The sequence below is a fragment of the Histoplasma capsulatum genome (genome assembly GCF_000150115.1).
Source record: "Histoplasma capsulatum G186AR genomic scaffold supercont2.17, whole genome shotgun sequence".
NCBI classification, from domain to species: domain Eukaryota; kingdom Fungi; phylum Ascomycota; class Eurotiomycetes; order Onygenales; family Ajellomycetaceae; genus Histoplasma; species Histoplasma capsulatum.
The window spans coordinates 307,122-325,817 of record NW_025544817.1 but is presented as its reverse complement, the minus strand read 5'-3'; the positions used below and the strand labels follow the sequence as shown (position 1 = coordinate 325,817).

The window sequence follows — 18,696 nt, the reverse complement described above, 5'->3', positions numbered from 1 at the left end:
TGTGCATCCTATGCAGGTACTTTTTTTGGCCCCTCGCTGTCACTCATTCCATGTGCATTTTGATGTCACTCCGGTAGTGCAGGTACGTGTACCGTACATGCCTGTGTTCCTTCGTTACGCCTTGATGTATGGAACATTCTGTATGGTACAGAAATATATGTACCCGATGCGGCCTAGGCGCCGCCTCAAGAAAAAGCTCTGGCTCAAAACCGCAAGATTCGATCCGCCAACGACGAGACTTGCAGAGAAAGGACTCAAAGCGGCCTGGGCGAAGTCTCTGTCCTGTCCTTACGATGCCCCTATTCGCCCAGATACAGGGAACAATGCCATGCCGTAATCCAGACAAAATTAGTCTGGGTCTCCGCATAAGCCACAGACCACTGCGACCAAGTGCAGTCTGGATTCTTGCAAAAGCGCTAGGACGGAGCCGCCAAGACCAAAGCTGTTTAGTTCTGTCAAAACTGGACGGGGCCCAAGGGGTCGGGAGTGGGTTCTGCACTAGGAGGTGGAGGAACTGGGAGACGATGCGAGTTCATGGTTCACTACGGTTTATCAAGAGATCATTGACTGCTCTTTTGACGAAAATATTATATTAATTCTGGACACACACTGACAACAGAGCCAAGAGTACTTCAAAGTCATCTGAATTGCGCCCTCCAATATCGGACATAGGCTAATGGGAGCTAACTCCTGGGCAGCTCTCTTCAACCCCAGAGTTCCCTGTCAGCTAGTTACCATGCGCTAGCTTGTAGCTAAGGGCCCTTTGTTATCTCAATCGCAGCTCCTCCTTTAAGCCAATGATATGAGTTGCCTTGGTCCACGGATCACAAATAAATCCATTGATTATTTCGGGAGGTTTGGTCTTTTTTGTGCCTACTAGTAGGTAGCAAGAGTTTCCGAGGTTGAAGGTGGTTGCCGAGCGTAACTCATGGAATATGGGCCAAAGCTCCACAAGATGTAGGGAGAAGAGCAGGACGCCAGGTGCTGTGTGGATCGCAAGCAAAATCAAAGAGAGGTAAATGCTGCTTTCGGCATTTGTGCCCAGGATTATTTCTGCTCGGCTTCAAACCAGGCTTCTGCCCAGCAACTCCGTGTACATTGATCATCCACTTGAAGCAAGCAGCCACGTATCCCGCTATGTCTAGATCTAAATATATATCCTATCTGGGTGGCCCAGTCAGTCTCATAAATATCCCAGCAGAAACTCAAATTCATGGATTCGTAAATAGCATTTTGAGCGCGATATTCTGAGTCACGGGACCAAGTATCTTTTTTGCGTTTTCCTCGGCAAAATGCTGAGGCGCGGTACATGTGCCTTCACTTGGCGGTACCAGGCTAGTAAGCCCAATACCACAGATACGGCTGCCGCCGAGCATCTGCTGGGTTGAGTCCCTATGACTTAGGCGAATCCAGCCCTGGAACCATCAGGCACAGAGGAACTCCCACGGCCGTTCTGGCTGTGCTGGCGGGATTGGCTACCTTGGCTACGCTCGACAAATCTCCACCACCGCCTTCGTCCCACCTCCGTCCTTTTAATCCTCTTGTTCTCCTCTTCGTTCTTCGATCCTCTTCTGGTTTTCTTCTCTGCTCCCCCTCTACCCCAAGCTGAAACGACTGATTTCTCGGTGCAGTGCCTCGAAGTCAGAGCTCATACTCTTCCTGGCTGCCTACGAACCTCTCCCATTTCGAATCCAAACCCTGCTGCCTGACAGACGTCCATTGCCAACTCAGTCATCATGGTCAAAAAGGATGCTTTTCTCTTTCCTCGTATGACCAAGAAACCTCCCTTTGCTGTTGAAGCTCCGGGTGTCGAAAAGGTTGAAGGGGAAACCATTCCCCGTAGAAATCCTGCTGCTAAGGATGGCCTCATCAGCACACCTCACCCGGATATCTCAACCCTCTATGATAACCTCACATGGAGCACGAAGACACACGGGAACGCCAAAGCGGTCGGATCGCGCCGGATAGTCAAGACCCATGTCGAGAATAAGAAGATCAAAAAGATGGTGGATGGAGTGGAGAAGGAGGTCGATAAAGCATGGACCTTCTTCGAGCTCAGCGGTTATACTTACCTTAGCTTCATCGAATTCGAGAAGCTTGCACTGCAGCTGGGCGCTGGTCTTAGGAATCTTGGGCTCGAGAAAAAGAGCAGGCTCCACCTGTTTGCTGCTACGAGGTGAGCCATCCGGCACCAGCATCATAGCCCTGCTGGCTCCATCCTCCTGTGTTTCCTTAGCTACCTCGCATATTATGCTAACTCTACTCGTTTACCTTGATGTAGCGCGCATTGGTTGGCAATGGCACATGGTATTTAACTCCGATGGCACCTCATTCACACATTTATGAGCCTCTCCTAACATCTCCTAGGCGCTTCATCTCAATCAATGACGTCGGTGACCGCCTACGACTCCTTGGGAGAGGATGGTTTGAATCATTCCCTGGTCCAGACACATAGCAGCGCCATTTTCCTGGACCCTGCCCTCATCCCCACTCTTACTCGTATCTTGAAGGATGCCACGGATATTAAACACGTCATCTACGACACGGCAACTGAGGTCAAGCAAGAACATATTGACAGCCTGAAGTCTGGCTTCCCTCATATCAACATATTGAACTTTGAAGATCTCCGGAAGCTTGGCGAAGAAAATCCCGTAGATCCGGTACCACCAACCCCGGAAGATCTGTGTAAGTACCCAACATGGTATATTGTTGCTGGTTCATTTACTAATTAAATGTGTAACTTCTTCAAGGCACGATTATGTATACATCAGGATCAACCGGACCGCCGAAAGGTGTGGCTTTGAAGCATCGCATGGTTATCGCGGGGAGTATGTCAATAATTTCTTTGAATCCCTAACTCATAAACCTAACCTGCTAACCCCAATTTTACAGTGGCCGGAGCAAACACTAATGTCGGGCATCTTCTGGGCCCAACCGACACTCTCCTGACCTATCTTCCGCAATCGCATATCCTCGAGTTTATATTCGAGAATCTTTGCCTTTTTTGGGGTGGGACTATGGGTTACGGAAGCCCCAAGACACTTTCGGACGCGTCCGTACGTAACTGCAAGGGCGATATTCGTGAATTGAAACCTACCGTCCTGGTTGGTGTACCAGCCGTGTGGGAAACCGTAAAGAAGGGAATTATCGGCAATGTAAACAAGGGTGGCGCGCTTGTCAAGGGACTTTTCTGGGGAGGTCTTGGTGCCAAAAACTTCTTGATGTCTACTGGCCTCCCGGGATCAGGCGTCTTGGACGCAATCATTTTCAAGAAGGTTAAGGAAGCGACTGGAGGTCGACTCAGAATTGCCTTGACCGGTGGCGGGCCGATTTCCAAGGACACACAATTATTCCTTTCCATGACTCTATGTCCAATGATTAATGGATATGGCTTAACTGAAACCAGTGCTATGGGTAGCTTGTGCGATCCTTTGGCATGGACCATTGACGCCGTTGGTGATATCCCGTCGTCGATCGAAATCAAACTTGTTGATTTTCCAGAGGCGGGTTATTACTCGAAGAACACCCCACCCCAGGGTGAGATTTGGATTCGTGGCCCTAGCGTTATGGAAGGATACTACGAAAACGAAGAAGAGACCAAAGCGGTTATGACGGAAGATGGTTGGTTTATGACCGGCGATATTGGCGAGTTTGACAAAAACGGCCATCTGAAGATTGTCGACAGGAAGAAGAACCTGGTTAAAACGCTGAATGGCGAATACATTGCACTGGAAAAGCTAGAGTCGATATATCGTTCCGCAGCCGTCGTCGCCAACATCTTGATTCATGCCGCGGCAGATCAAGTTAAGCCTGTTGCGGTTATCGTCCCCGCCGAACCTGCTCTCGCCGCGCTCGCGAAGGCGAATGGAATCGAAGGAGAAAGTATCGAGGCTCTGGTTAATGACAAGAAATTGAACTCCATTGTCCTCAAAGAGTTACAAAATGCGGGTCGTGCTGGGCGTCTTAAGCCTTTTGAAATCATCGAGGGAGTCGTCCTCTCTGATGAAGAGTGGACACCACAAAACGTACTAATGTTCCCCCTTTTCCCTCACACCCGCTTTTCCCACCTGCGTCTTAGCCTTATCACTGCTAACTCTCTATTAATCAATCTAGGGCTACATCACCGCTGCTCAGAAACTCCAACGAAAGAAAATTGCAAGCCATTTCCAAAAGGAAATAGACCGTGCCTACGGGAAGAAATGACTTGAGAGACTTTAGCTACCTCGCCAGTTACTTCGGCACTCTTGCTCTTTATCGATCTATGTCCTAGAATGATGCTATGCGCCGGCCAGTCGGGGACAACAGGATTACTATGCTTATTACTAGTTATATCACCCTTTGCTATAAATAACATATTATTCCCCCCGCAGCCTACCCCAGTACTCCCTTCCACATTCCTACCTCCTTGGAAAATCCCCGGTAATGAATGCCACTTATCGACATGCGAACGAGCTTCTTGGATTGGACAATCTAGCACGGTCCAATCCACCCGTGGCTTCCAGGACATGGATTTACAAATCCCTTCCGCGTCCTCTACCAGTGGCGGTTTCCATTCTCCTTTTCCTTCTCCTTTTTTGCTTTTTGCCTCCGTTATGTACGTTCTGTTTTCCGTTGCTCAGTATTGTCCCCTATATAAACCTCGACCCAATGTCTTTTCCCACTTCCTGCACTGAACATTTCCCCCGAGCGGGCAACCTTACCTTTATACATGAATGTACCTATTCTCAATGCACGTGTGAAATTACCCCATATTGTTCCTTGCACGTTCACGCCTTGCCTTTTATGTTTTTCTGGTTTGGTTTGCTTTAAGTTGTGAACTTTGTTCCGGAATTTTTCGTTGGCTCCCTTTTTTTCTTCCTCTTTTCCTGCTTTGCTTGCTTGCTTCACTTTGCGTTTGGAAATGTGAAAATTGTTTTAAACGTTGATCAGTAACTCTGTATTTTCTGAATCTCCTTTTTCCAATTTTGATGAGTTCTATTAGAATTTTTTTTGTAGCCTTGATTATTGACTCTTTTTTTTAAATCTACGTATGCCTCGTTCACTTTAGTTTGTTATATTGTTTCCCTAAAGTATTTATGTAGCCAGATCAATAGATATACCTGTTCATATAGGCATTTACGTCTTAAACATAGGTGGATTTGTGTGAGCACATTACGTATCAATGGACAATATTCCTCAAACAATCCACATGCAAGTAGGGGTACTCTATTGCTTAAACCAAATAGCATATGTATATATTCATTCAGTCATATATTGAGAAAAATCAGTATAACAAGCTCCGAGCAATAGAAGCAACGAAAAATGGACGCTAGACCTTTACTAGAAAAATGCCAAGACATGATGGCATGGGCAACAACATCAAGCTCTCAAAAGTCCAACACCACCACCAACCACACGACAAGGCCATCACCGGGTTCCCTTTTTTACAAATAATGTCGTTGTGGCCGTATGTCCAGTCCCTCTCCCTCCCTTTGTGCTCCAATTTCCGCAAATTTCAATTGAAATTCCATACAGAAAGAAAAATAAATAAACCGCCAGAATTGCTTAATTCGTATGCAGCATGCTATGTGCATTATATACAATCTAAAGCGACGGAGATGAGGCATTAAAAAAAAAAGGTCACAACAAACAATCACTAACTAACTAAAACGCCCCCCGCGCTTTCTAGGTCCTACCGCAACCTTTCTCCGCGCACTCGCTTCCTCTTCGGAGCTGGCCTGATGGCCTACGCTGCAGTTGGGATGTGGTGGTCTCCTAAAGTTGAGGAGGCTTTGGGAATGGTGCCGAGCAAGGAGGAGCAGGCGGACTTGGACAGGAAATTGAGTGTTAAGATTTCGACTGTCGAGCGGTGAATGATGAGTGGATGGGGGAATAATGAGGGAGGAAGGGGGAGAGAAAAGTGCTGCATGTGAGGCGGGGGAGGTTATGGGAAATGGGAAGGGGGATTATTGGCATTGAGTTGGGGAAGGGGCATGAACTATGTTAGATGATTTACGGGTTTAATGTTACTGTGGTGTGACAAAGGCATGGAAGAGACCGGTGAGGAACTGGGAGGGGGAGGTTTTGGCGAGAAAAAGAAGATTAAGGCGTATACGCTGTGGGTATGATGAGTGCGTGAGGGCGAGAATGTTGTGTACATGTGGATAATTCTATCATCGGCCGGATATTGACGTGGTACTATAATACGTGCTGCTTCTGAAAAGGAATAGGAGGAGGTTGGAAGACGCCTGGGCATACCGACGATCATGAAATAGGTACGATGGGAGCGAAATGGGCCCTGGATAAAGATGTGTGACCAGATTATCGACTTCTGAGAAGTTTCTTTTTTACAATTCCGACTTTTCATCCTTGTCTTTGAACTTCATATTTTGGGGAGAAACGGATCTCGGACAGGCAGGGAGATCTCAGGGGCTTCAGTCGTGGAACCGAATCGAGAGCTCAGGGCCGATTTTGGCCTCGATTACACAAAATAGTGGAGTTAGACACCATTGCAATGGCATATCAAATTGCTCTAGTCCAGCCCTCCCCGTCATGATGAGAATGCGCTACACTGACACGGGTTTCGGACTGAATTGAATGCCTTTCGATGGAAGACCGAGTCAAGGGGAGGTGGAGAGAGAAGTTGACGATCAGTTCCTTTGAGACTTGCAGCGGCAAGTTCGAGTTTGAGTAAAATTGGTTTGCCTTTTCCCGTTGTCGAAGTGCTTGTTCCATTTTCTTTCAAACGCTATTCGACCTCTTTTCCTTTTTTGAATGGCTTCTTCTCTGTTCCGTTGGCTATCCAACACGCCTCTATCGTCAAATCAAATCTCAATGCAATCAAGTGCATATTCTTGTTCATTGCCGACGCTGTACACATTGAGATGTACTACTCCCCATCGATGGCATTGGATGTGTTTCGAAAAAGGCCTGCTGCCGTGATTATTGTGATGGACTAGATTAGTTCACGGCGATTGGAAAAGCCATGAGCATAATCTGCCTTTCGATAGGACGATGGCGCGGAGCGAGCAAGGGTGGAGAATTTGAACAGCTGTTCATGCTGGTTTCCATCGACCTTTACAGCTCCCCTGCACGCCCAGACAGCTAGTTTCGTGCTCCCTCCCTGCTGACGCCCTGACTCCACTTCGATACTCGGATTATCACAGTTGTATATGCCAAAGAGAATGGAATTCTGCTCCTGCAAAGTAATTCAAAGCAAACCAGTTCGTCCTAGGATTCCCAAGTGCATGGATGTTACGAACCTTCCGGACGACTTGCTATTTTTCACCGTGCTGCTCTCTCCTTCTCTCCGACCTTATGGTTGGCAATGCTCCTCCAACCAGCTTACCCGACACTTGTCGCCATCACGGCGTCTCCTGCGGGATGCTCGTGTGTACGCGTACGCAATACTCTTGAGACAAAATTAAAGAAACTTAAGATCTACCATCTGTCATTTGTCACTTTGGTCCAGGCTCAGCCACCATATTCTTCGAAGTCTGAATATACTAAATCTACATCTGCGTCTCTTGATATTCCGACTTAGAGTCAGTCTGCATTGCTGCAGCCACTGATGTGCATCAATATCGATCCATCGGCCAAATCAAATATACCGTCAGCGGTTTGAGCTGCTTTGAGAATCATGCTTCACCTTTCTGACTGTTCCCGATTGAGCACTGGCGCCTGACGAGTTTATGTCTCAGGCCACCATCCATCTCGTTTGGCTTTTGCCTCCACTATCATTCGCTTTCCCTCGTCAAAAGTTTCGCTGTCTGCGAATATCAATTGGCTTCGAATCTCTGCTCTAGGAGGCTGTTCTACTCAGCTTAAGCCATAATGAGTAAGTTTCACATCTTTTCGCACTCGGCTTGATTTTGTTGCGTTTATGGTCTCTGAAAATAAAGGGCTTGGATTTGTAAATCAGTCAGTGGAAATCCATAAGATAGAAGCAGAACAAGGGTGGACCAGCCTCTGGCCCACGACACACCTCTTTACACCTGTATGCTGTGTCTCCAGCTATTGACGGGTATGGATTTTTGCGATGAGAGTTGGTATTGTAATACCAAGCACGGAGCTTGTGTACCAATTGACTGCCACGGTGTTTTACATCGGCCCTATTATTTCGATAGAGGTCGGTCCGGGGTGTATATAACCAGAAAAGACAATATATACCTAAACAGTATGGGTGCCTAGGTTATCGGCTAGCTACTTGGGTTTTTTTTTTTTTTTTTTTTTTTAATATTGTCCCTTTCTACTTTCTAGCAAGGAAACAAGGAGGGAGAAGCATTTTTTATACTTAGTTCAATTCTCTATAATAGATGCCATGTGTCACCGTCATTTACATATTTCTTCTCCGTCTAGATAGCTCGGAATAGGGCACAATAATCACGTGGCTTCACTGTCCAGCAATTTGGCAACAGGTCAGTGATGGAAAGATGCTGGTAAAGCACAGAAGAAATCAAGAAAATACGTGGAAAGTATGGCACCGTACACTATTCCATTTCATCTAGTAAATGAAATGTAATGACATTTGAACTCAAATTAACGGTCACCAATCTCTTACGATCTGTCTCGTGTTAAAAGGGTTATTATGCTGACGACCAGCTGCCTGTATGGTTAACACACATGGGGCACATTTTTTCCCGATACATAGCCACTGACAACTTCTCGTCTTCGTAGTTCGAATTCCCAGACCAGAAGTGTTAAAACAAACATCCGGCGAGACACTCTTTCCCCAATTCGCTCTCCCCTCGTGCCTTTCCCAATGCGCAACCATCAGATCAATACGCCCCACCATGAACGCCATACATACTTTTTTTTTCGTGTAACATTCCCTTCTCTTTTCTTATTTTTCTGGTCCCAGTCTGCCGAAATCTTGGAGAGGCATTCCAAAACAATGTAAGAAGAAAACATAAGCTACTAAGAAAGTCGCCTTGCTGCAGTTACTCAATGCGATTCGACCTAGTTATCCAAACTAGGAAGCCTAACTAAGAAGCACTTTTGATCCATATGCATAACAATACAACATGTATGACACAAGCAAATTTAGCGCGAATGAAAAACATGCGCTAGGGAGCATCAACAGAGCAAGGCAGGTGAGAAATTGGTTGCACCATGATGTGATCCAGCCATTCAGACAGCTTGCTTTGTGTTTGATGGCGCCATGTTCAGCACCCACTCTATGACTTGCCCCTATGCGAAGTCTCGGCCTTGGATGAGAAAGGAAGAACATTTAGACGGGGTCAGGGTCGTTTAAAAAGGACTGATAGTGATAAAAACAGATAAATTGATTGACGTTAAGAATAAATATAATCATATAGGAAAATTTTAAAAAGCCCCAGAATAAAAATGGGAAAGGAGAAAAGTGAGAACTCCAGAAGTAAGACAAGCTGATATGATGTTAAACAGCAAATCTTTCAATTGCGCTGCGGTCCCGAATGAAGATTGTTTGAAACTTAGCAAAAGGAAATCGTTAAGCGTTGATGATATAGATAAATAGTCAGGAAAACTGGCGCAGAATGCGCAAAGTCCAAATCGATGGAGTATTTGTCGTTAAGCAATCAGCTAGCACATTTCAAGAACAGAGACTCTGGGGATTTTGGATCGGGTCGAGGCGGCCGTAAGAATTATCTCCGGAACGACTGGCATAGGATCCACCAAATCTGGGACCTGAAGCGTTATTCAAATAGCTGGTAATACCGTGCCGTTTGAGATATTGACTTGAGCCATCGTGCTCATTTTGTAAAGCCGGGATCATTGGATCGAAGGCTGTGTTGTACGTACTGTCGTGATCCTCCTGTGTCTTTACGGTGGCGTCGTCATCGTAGCTTGGCATATGTAGGCGTAAGTTAGACGGTTCGATGCATATTTTTCTTGAATCTGGTGAAGCAGTTGTAAACGTTGGGTCACCATAAGCGCCTGCGGTTGTGGTGTCCTTGATCGTCTCTAATGGATCCATCGAACCGTTCATCATGGTATAGCTGTTATAATCAGGCGACGACGACGACGACGATATAAGAGGGCTTGTGGTTAAAGGAGAGTGGTCTGTAGATGATAGCCGGTGGTAGTTATACGAAGCAGGAGGGCGGTGACTACCGCTGTAGTGTGACATTAATGAAAGATGGGCGCGTGGGCCGTGGCCGATTCCTGGAGGTAAGCAACCCCCTCCGTTGCCATCTCCTGAGCTTCCAGTACCGCCGTCTGGCCCCATACTTGCTGAGCTGTCTCGCCGACCATCTTTATAATGGCCCGGTGACCGACCACGAACCACCATCGGATGGGATAATCTTTTAGCGATCAAGACCCACTGAAGATCAACACCATTTGGCATGGGGATTTCGGCGTAGAGCTCCACAACCAGATTGTAATACTGTTGTTGCGCACGGCGTTTGCCATTGTTTGCTGTTGCTTTTTGAAACTGGATACGTTCAAATGTATGGGAAGAGGGGGGCTGTGATACCTGCGGAGCTGCTCCGAAGGTTTGTCCATAATCTAATGGTAGACTTGAAGTGTGCGGTGGCGCGGCGAACGATATATGATTACCACCAAGCGACGGTGGATGGACCATAGCGAGAGACGGTGGATGCTGCGGGTGCAAAGTTATCCTTCCCGGCTTTTTTTCTGATTGTTTGTCTCGTTTTGGCGTATGTTGGACAAGTTCTCGGGTTTCATTCTCTTGTGCATTCACGACCGCAGATATTGACATTGCAAACGACCGAACGCTCTGCGGGTTGCTGTTGGGAAGTTGGACATATAATGGAGAATTTGGAGTCCAGGGGCGTAGCGAGAACGAGCAGGATACAGAAAAGTAGTTGCGACGATAGCATGTCCACTTGTCATCCACCTGAAAGAACCCCTTATGTATCTTCGCTTGGATTTCCGGATTGATTGTTTGGTGGCTATTTGTAAAAACGGAATGAAGCACGTTTGTTTCGTTGAATGGGGGAGCTTCTGGGCTTGATTGAGAAGCCCGAGATGAGGTGTCCATCAGATGGTTATAAATCGAGGAACTATTTGCGTGGACGCCCATTGTCCGCGTAGAAGGGTATTGGGAATAACGTGATATATCGTTCATAGTCTGGTGCGGAGTGCCGTATGAGTTCCGGTTTATGGAGTATGACATCGAATACGGATCGGTCCTTGTCATCAACCCGGTTGACACTGGAACCACAGTGCCCTGTGATTGCAAGGGTGGTGACATACCCGACGGAGGCTGTCTGGAGAGCAGAGGCGTTAGAACTGGAAAAATGGTACCATAAAAGCAGAGCTAAATTGGGTGGAAGTTGGGCGGATAAACTTACAGCGCAGGTACCCGTTGGACTCTCAAGTCTCCCATTCTATCGTTCCACCGCAAGTTTGTAGGATGGGAGTAGGACGATTGCGTCGAAAACCCTTCGGTTGAAGTCGCCGTATTCGGTATAGAATTTGAAAGTGATGTATAAGCATATGAAGTCGTAGCTGAGCTGGGGCTTGTTGAGGATGATCCACGGGACGGTTCAATCGGGCTCATGAGTAGCCCAGATGCAGCATTAAAGCTGGAATAAGTGGAATCCAACATTAGCAAACCGACACAAGTTCAACAGTGTAAATTAATTACAACAGTGAGATTAACAAAAAATGGCACAATGAGGCACTGAAATAAAGCACTAACTACAGCACCATCAGCGAAATAAATTCCAGAGCAGTCCTGTGACCTGGGTTACCGGGGGTGGGGAATGAGCTGTCAACAGCCCGTGGCCATGCATCAGAGCAATAATGTGGTGATAAGGAAGCTGGATGGGCTTTCTAACTAAGCAAGACAATAGTTCGAAGCGGCATGAAACACAAGGTCAAAAAGGTAGCAGTCAAATTGCCAAACACCGAGAGAGGTGGGAATGCAAGGGCAGTCGAAATTAAAAGGAGGATGGGCACCTACGGTACATCTTGTACCGCAGAATGTCGTGCGGCGTACCTAAAGCCGTTGGTGACGGGTACAGAACCCAGGTGTCCTAATTGATGTCTTAGTGAATCGGTTCTCTGGACGCCAGTTTCGGGGTTTTCGGTCGGGAAAGAAGTTGTGGTAGGGAACGTTCGTTCGTTTGCGATGTACTCGGTCTCAGAAGGCACAGGATAGTCAATCTGAAAAGAATTCTCAAGCAGTGTGGCTGCACAAATCCAGGTTAGATTGGAGTTTTAAGATTTAATATGGTAGCAGGCAGAAAATAACACATGCTTAATCGATAGAGCAAATACGGATGAAGTACAGTGTTGCAAAGGGTACGCTCGGGTGTAGCTAGGTTGCACAAGCATGCATTGGTTGGAAAATCGGTCAGGAAGAATCAAAGCAAGGAGGGGAAGGCGGTAGGGTGAAAGAATAATGCAGGAATCAAAGAAGTAAATGGGTAAAAGCGGAAAATAAATAGTAATGGGAAAATAAAGAAAAAGGAAATAAATAGCACTGAGGGAAAACGTGGACGATCTTCCGCTGACAGCGGGTGGTGGTCTAAATAATCCAAACAATGTATCTTTAAAGTCGTACCAGATGAAAATAAGCTTACTATTATTCATTTGTCAGGTCAAATTCCGCCGACAATCAGCAGAGGACGCGCTGCTGGATTGGGTGGCTCGACTTCGGGAGAAGTCCCAAGAAAAAGGAACCGGAGAATACGCTCCAAAACTGCAGGAAGGCGTTTAGACCAGACAAACCTTGTGGTAGTCGGGCGACGCTGGAAATGTTGATAGTAATGATTGGCTGGTCTCAATCCTGCTCGATGGACACTCTTAAGGGCAGATCGGGCCCTTGTTGCGAGTGGGAATTCAATAAGCTTTTCCGGGATTGAAGAAAAGAAATACGGATATGATAAGGCCAACAGGAGACGCTTCATGCGACCAACCTCAAAAGAGTAAAGGCGTAGATAAAGCGGAAATATGGGGAGCGATCGCAACCTTTAACTAGACTTCTTGATCGACGTTTGTTGGTCGCGAATGACAATAACGGCGCAAAGATTTTGCATATCGGGGTTTATAGCCATTTACCTCGACACAATGAGCTTGTAGTTGCGTAAATATCCTGCCGATTTTGTCGAATTTTATGCATAAACAGGAGGAAATGAAGAAATGTCTGCGATCCGCGGAAAGCGAGTATGTTGCGTCGGAGAAGAACTGGAATTGATGACACGGGCGTTGGGGAAAATATACGGAGAAAGATCTTAAGAAGTGTTTGTGAAAAAGGGTAGGGTTTGCAGAGGTATAACAAGTTATTTCCAGCTTCAGAAATCAGTTCGACACCGCGAATGGGCTGGGCAAGGTGCTTAGATGATCGACCGCTAAGACTCAATGCGAAGGTGGACGGATTAGAAAAAGAAAAAAAAAGCGCAAAATACAACAAATAATAGAAACGGTAATGGATAAGGGCAAACCAAGACAAGGACAACCTGTAGTTGTCAGCTGTGCTCGCTTCACTTGAGAATGAAATCGAGGAGATAAAATGTATAACAACAGTGAGCGGCATAAAGAAGCTTTAATAAAACTTCATTTTTAACGGAAACACTCCACGAAAAATGGTGTTCCACAAGCGGGCGAGGACGCCGAACAGCCCTTGGACAGACAAGCTGTTCAGCTAGATGTAGTGGGAGCAGCTCATTGGATCAGATGGAAGGTTTGAAGAAATAATATCTAGGGTAGGCATCGGCAAATTTTTCTTCTCTTCTCCACTGCCATGCAAAATTGAAAATTAAAAGTCTGCTTGATGTTCATTGCTTGATTTTTGCTTTTTCCTTCTTTGCCGCTTCTTCTTGGTAATTTATTTTCTGAGCCCCCAGTTTGTCGATCGAGGAGATGAGAGGGTAGAACTTTTGGACTTGCGCCGGCAGCTGATAGCCCTATCGTATTTTGACCGGCTTGCGCAAGTTTGACGGCCGCCAATGAACGTTGCGGCGAGCACGATGATATGCCCCTCTGGACCATTCCCCGAACGATCCTGGGTCCAGGGTAGTCTAGACAGCATGGATTGTACGGCCGCTTCTTTCGAGAGCTTTGTCTATTTGGCATCCGCAATTTTCGTTCTATTGAGAGACTCCCAAGTTCCAGAAGGCTTGCGGATGAGTGGAAGTTAAGGGTCGTAAGGACACGCACAAAGCACAGAAGGCAGCAACGGGAGATGGTTATTATTAACCCTCCAACCAGCGCCAACCACTAGAATGCTTCGAGTCACCATTCATATTCCCTGCCTCGCAGGACTGCTGCCAAATTATTTCATTTTCGTTCATGCCTTGGTCATAATCGAATTTTTCATTTTTTCTCTTGCGTCAACACATGTCTAGTAACCCTATAATAGGGCCACTTCATTGTATCTTTCTCTTTATAAACCACTGCTTCATTCTCGCTGCTTTTGGGCTCCACGCTTGCGAGCACAAAGCTTTAACGGCTAGAACCGTATCCAACCCTACTTATAACATCAACACGACGGGGTTTCTGTAGATTCACCTGGGGAGGTCATTGATCATTGTCATTTAAAGAGCAAACGACGAAATCTGACCGTCTGGCGACAATCTTAGTCAAAAATGGTTTAATGAATTAACCGCAGCGACTCCATTCCTGATTGCAATCAACTCCAATTTCGGCTGTGCCCCGAAGAGAGAACAGACCACGCAAGAACAAATCAGATAAAGAATCATAGAGAAAACTCCACTGAAAGGGCGGTAGGGGACAGGAAGCGATTTCTTGGCGTCCAAGTATCTTTCCCGGCTGGGAGGGGGAGGGGGAAAGAGTGTAAGCAATATTCTCTGACCCAGAGAGAAAATTCAGAATAAAGATGGAAACTCTGGTTGGATGGCATTAGCAGTCAGAAGCAGTACAATGCGACATCGGTCTCAAAAACGACCCGAAAATAATCCCACTCCGGCGGTGTTGTTTTGGAGTGACTTGGAATTGCATTCTTCAAACTTGCTTTCTACGCTTTGGTTTCGCCAATAAGTACTGACAGTATTTCGAATGTTAGCACTGCGTATGTTGTGCGCATGAATGCGCTTGTCCCGTCACATGGCATATTTATCAATTTCATAAAACATGATCGATTGCCATGCCTTAAAAAAGAAAAAAGCCCGACCCAGTATCGAGATGGGACGGAGCAGCCACGAGCACTGTACCTTTACCCTATGGGTTATTATGTATGTATCTTGTGGCGGGAAAGGATCTGAGCCAACAGGGAGATACAATATTGAAGAATGGGAAAGACATAAGGGGTACAAACAATTGATAGCCCTGCCTCTGATTGGTAGGGAATTGTGAGAGGCAGAGAATAATTGAATTGGATGCTGGGTGCGGGAACAAGGGCTGCAGTGAACAATGTTTTGCATGATACACCGACAAAACAAGCACAAGGGAGTGGAAGGGTGGAGCGGGTGGAATGCAGATTGCCCCCATGTCAGAGTCGACTGGTCGATACCAATTTAGGGGCCCATTCCACTGGAATATGTGGTGTAAATTCATGCACAGTCTGAAAAAGGGAAACCTTGAATGATTGGCCTGCAGGAATTCTGGACATGAGGCTTGACGGCTCCGTGGTCCCATATGCAACAAACTACCATGTCAGGGTGGCTGTACCAACTTACCGCGATTTCTGCTCCATTCGGGGCAGGTCCCTCACCTGAGAAGGGCTGTCTTCCCCTTATGACCCCACTCACCGGCGAGTCATTCTTGACCAGTCAGGAATGACTGCTGAAACAAAGACATCGTTGACCGAGAGTTGCAAGAAAAAGAAAAGAAAATATTGGCCGGAGAAAAAAGTTGAGGCTTGAAAGGAACCGTCCAAGTTAAGTACATGGCCCGTGCGCATGATGCGCACCGCTAAGCCTATAATAACATGGCGTTGTTACTAGCATAATATTACTTTCGAAAATTATACTCGTGTACGGGAAATATTCTCCAATTTGCTGTGTAAGTAATGATATTACGGTAAGATGCTGTATATCGTAACGTTTTCTCATCGTTTAGTATGAGGCTGGGGGTTGGCCCGCACATGACTTGCATCTCAACGACCTCGGGACCTTTGCCTAGTTGTGTCCGACATCACCGACACGGTCTACTTCACTTCTTCAGAACACCCGGATTAAAGTCCTTTCAGAGACTTCATCAGAGACTTCACCTGTTGCCGTTTTACCTGGAAATTCCCCTCTCCTTGCAGGAAACCCGTAATGCCGGAGAGTCCTCGCGCCCACACACCGCAGCAGCCTGTGAAACGAAAGAAAACAAATAAACAAATGATTTGCAAATCCTGGGGCCGTACTGCTAAAGCCGGATTTTGATACTATTTATATACGATAAGCCTGCCTAATATTGTGGATGTTATCCTTCAAATACATTAGAACCCCCTTCTTATCATAGTTACACCTTACCCCTGCTTTTACACCTCGCTTTAGAGAAGAATGGTAAATCCGGCAACAAATATTATATCCCTCTATAATACTGACTGGATGTGTTTACGTTTTCGTTTTCACACTGACTCCCGTGCTACGCTGGTTGTAGGACAACAGGGGCAGCAGGCTTTTTGGCATGTTACTCGTCGTTGGGAGGTTCTTGATTGAAGCATTGGTTGTTCTCCATGCCATGGCTTCGCCCAGCACTCGATGCAGTGAGGAGCTATCTATGTTTTACCAAGTGGATAATTTATCCCCCTCCGTTTCTATCTATGAGAAATATGCTCTCTGAGGTACAAAGGATGTCGTTCTGGATTATACGATATGATTTTCTCTATTGGTCTTCTGATGGAGTTGCTAATCACCTCAAACCTTTCCAAAGTATGGCCCTGGAGTGATAGAGAGAATTGGAATCAAGTCAGGGCTAGTTGAGCCAACTCACATCGGGAACTTCGCACTGTGATCACTAGATGCGCCTGGCCAATAATGCAGCATTTGATACGCTATATACCCGAGACAGCCGGCATATTCCGTTGCCATGAGCATTATCCAAATAACATCTAGGAAATCGAGATGCCTGTGCAAGAATTAGAAGTCAACAAAAATGCAATTACACTACTGTGTGTATGGCCAGAAATCCTGAGAAATCGCGGATATTTATCCCCGGGGATTGCCAGTGTACCAAGATCCACATATTTCTAGCTTTTCGCCGTTAAATATTCGACTCTATATACTGACTAAGATGTGTTGGTAAAAATGCGGGGATTAGGAGCTCCACGGAAGAATCTATTAGTCATATTGGTGCTTCCTGGCTGTATATGCTTGGTACCAGCGGGGTCTTCAACGCTCCTTTCGACTTGTTTCGCATGTGACTCTCGATCCGGTCTGACGTTCATAGATTCTAGTGGCCGTTTCAAACCATCGTCTTCCTGTCCGTACTACATGAGCTATATAGTGGGATAATCAGGGTAACCATGTGCCATTCCTGCAATTGGATTCGATGGCAGACACCTTTTATTTCTTGAAAACCTGCAAACAGAGTAGCAATTGGCTACTTTAGAAAAACCCAAAAGCTTCTGAATTGTGGTTGAGAGCTAACCTTTATCAACCTAGAGGCACGTAACACCACAGTCTCGCAACTGCCGACCGAGTACTATTGGCAATGAATATCCCCTTGCCAGAGTTCAACGTTTGAATAGTGAATCACTGATCGCCATCCGCTTTTCTTTTCCCTGATCCTCTTCTGGCCGCAAACCTGGAGCCTAGAGCTCAGGGTACTTTGAATTGGTGACACTACACACGAACCCTGAGATCATCCGTTGGTTTCTTGAAATCGATTATAATTTTGATATCACTTTGCTTGGTGAGGTTGACAGCGTTAGGCTTGCAACTGTCAAGTCGACTTGACTTAAGAGCAATGTCTAGATTCCCAGCCATAACATGCCTAGCCTCTGGATAGATTTTGTCCAAGATAAGTCAATTGTATTGCTAGTCTGTCGTCAATTAAACAGTGGCGTTAATACGGGTATGTGGGTCGCCCCTTTTTATCATTCTGTGGGTTTGTCAAACTTGTTTATGCCGCTACCGCAGTCAACAGTGCCTCTTTGACCAACATCCGGCAAGACCAGCAACCACGTGAAGTTTGCACCGCCTGCGAACTTGTTACACATTCTAATGGGTTGTCCACATCATTTCTGTTAGATCTCCAGTTTAAAAGATTCCAATTTCAGACCAACTCAAGATGCGAGAGGAAACACTTTATCATCCACTTCATGAGCTATGCCTTGGCTCATCGTCAACGAACCATTGCGCCCTAGCGTGTCAATCGCGACTGCTCGGGTGAACCACCCCAACTCTCAGCCAACGGTGCAATAAATTATATACACAAGCTGGGGCATCCAACAGCCGGCCTCCCAGAAATCCAACGTTGTGCATGTATAACGCCTGTTTTAAGGTTGGAACCCTTTGTCCGGATAGAAGACCATCTGTCCCCTTATTTTACTACCCTGACCACTTCAACGAGCATGAAACGGGAGCACAAGGTGATAACAAGCATGCTTGAGCTCCGAGCAGCAGCCAAACAGGAAGCCTTTGTGAAGTGCATATGAAATTACCGTGGTTTCTAGATATCTGGCTCGCTCCAGAACGCTGCCCAACCATTTTTATCTTGGATGAGACATTTCCGTATTTCTTTGCCGCCAAATTTCGCCCAATATCAACTTTGGTTACCAGGCGAAGTATCTGTTGATACTTAACTAACGCCGTAACTTCTCCATTTCTAATGTTTTGGTATCGGCATTTGCTAATAGAGGTAATCGTATGTCCG

At 46.2% G+C, this 18,696-nt stretch overlaps 5 protein-coding genes across 5 annotated transcripts; 3 read left to right on the top strand and 2 right to left on the bottom strand.

Moving 5' to 3' along the window:
- Nucleotides 1-293: 293 nt before the first annotated feature.
- Nucleotides 294-596, top strand: HCBG_08739 (uncharacterized protein; the record flags this gene model as incomplete). The annotated part of the gene is made up of 1 exon (XM_045435788.1): nucleotides 294-596. One exon carries the CDS (start codon nucleotides 294-296, stop codon nucleotides 594-596), a length of 303 nt encoding a protein of 100 aa, XP_045283580.1.
- A 1,140-nt stretch (nucleotides 597-1,736) lies between these two features.
- Nucleotides 1,737-5,077, top strand: HCBG_08738 (acyl-CoA synthetase; the record flags this gene model as incomplete). The annotated part of the gene is made up of 6 exons (XM_045435787.1): nucleotides 1,737-2,176; nucleotides 2,282-2,307; nucleotides 2,368-2,685; nucleotides 2,751-2,828; nucleotides 2,893-4,025; nucleotides 4,114-5,077. The coding sequence occupies 6 exons, from the start codon at nucleotides 1,737-1,739 to the stop codon at nucleotides 4,201-4,203; spliced, it is 2,085 nt and encodes a 694-aa protein (XP_045283579.1).
- A 250-nt stretch (nucleotides 5,078-5,327) lies between these two features.
- Nucleotides 5,328-5,852, top strand: HCBG_08737 (uncharacterized protein; the record flags this gene model as incomplete). Its single annotated transcript, XM_045435786.1, has 2 exons — nucleotides 5,328-5,446; nucleotides 5,669-5,852. 2 exons carry the CDS (start codon nucleotides 5,328-5,330, stop codon nucleotides 5,850-5,852), a joined length of 303 nt encoding a protein of 100 aa, XP_045283578.1.
- A 3,698-nt stretch (nucleotides 5,853-9,550) lies between these two features.
- Nucleotides 9,551-11,533, bottom strand: HCBG_08736 (uncharacterized protein; the record flags this gene model as incomplete). Its single annotated transcript, XM_045435785.1, has 2 exons — nucleotides 9,551-11,192; nucleotides 11,277-11,533. 2 exons carry the CDS (start codon nucleotides 11,531-11,533, stop codon nucleotides 9,551-9,553), a joined length of 1,899 nt encoding a protein of 632 aa, XP_045283577.1.
- A 5,275-nt stretch (nucleotides 11,534-16,808) lies between these two features.
- Nucleotides 16,809-18,144, bottom strand: HCBG_08735 (uncharacterized protein; the record flags this gene model as incomplete). Its single annotated transcript, XM_045435784.1, has 5 exons — nucleotides 16,809-16,930; nucleotides 17,200-17,308; nucleotides 17,676-17,821; nucleotides 18,019-18,041; nucleotides 18,107-18,144. The coding sequence occupies 5 exons, from the start codon at nucleotides 18,142-18,144 to the stop codon at nucleotides 16,809-16,811; spliced, it is 438 nt and encodes a 145-aa protein (XP_045283576.1).
- Between the last annotated feature and the right edge of the window lie 552 nt (nucleotides 18,145-18,696).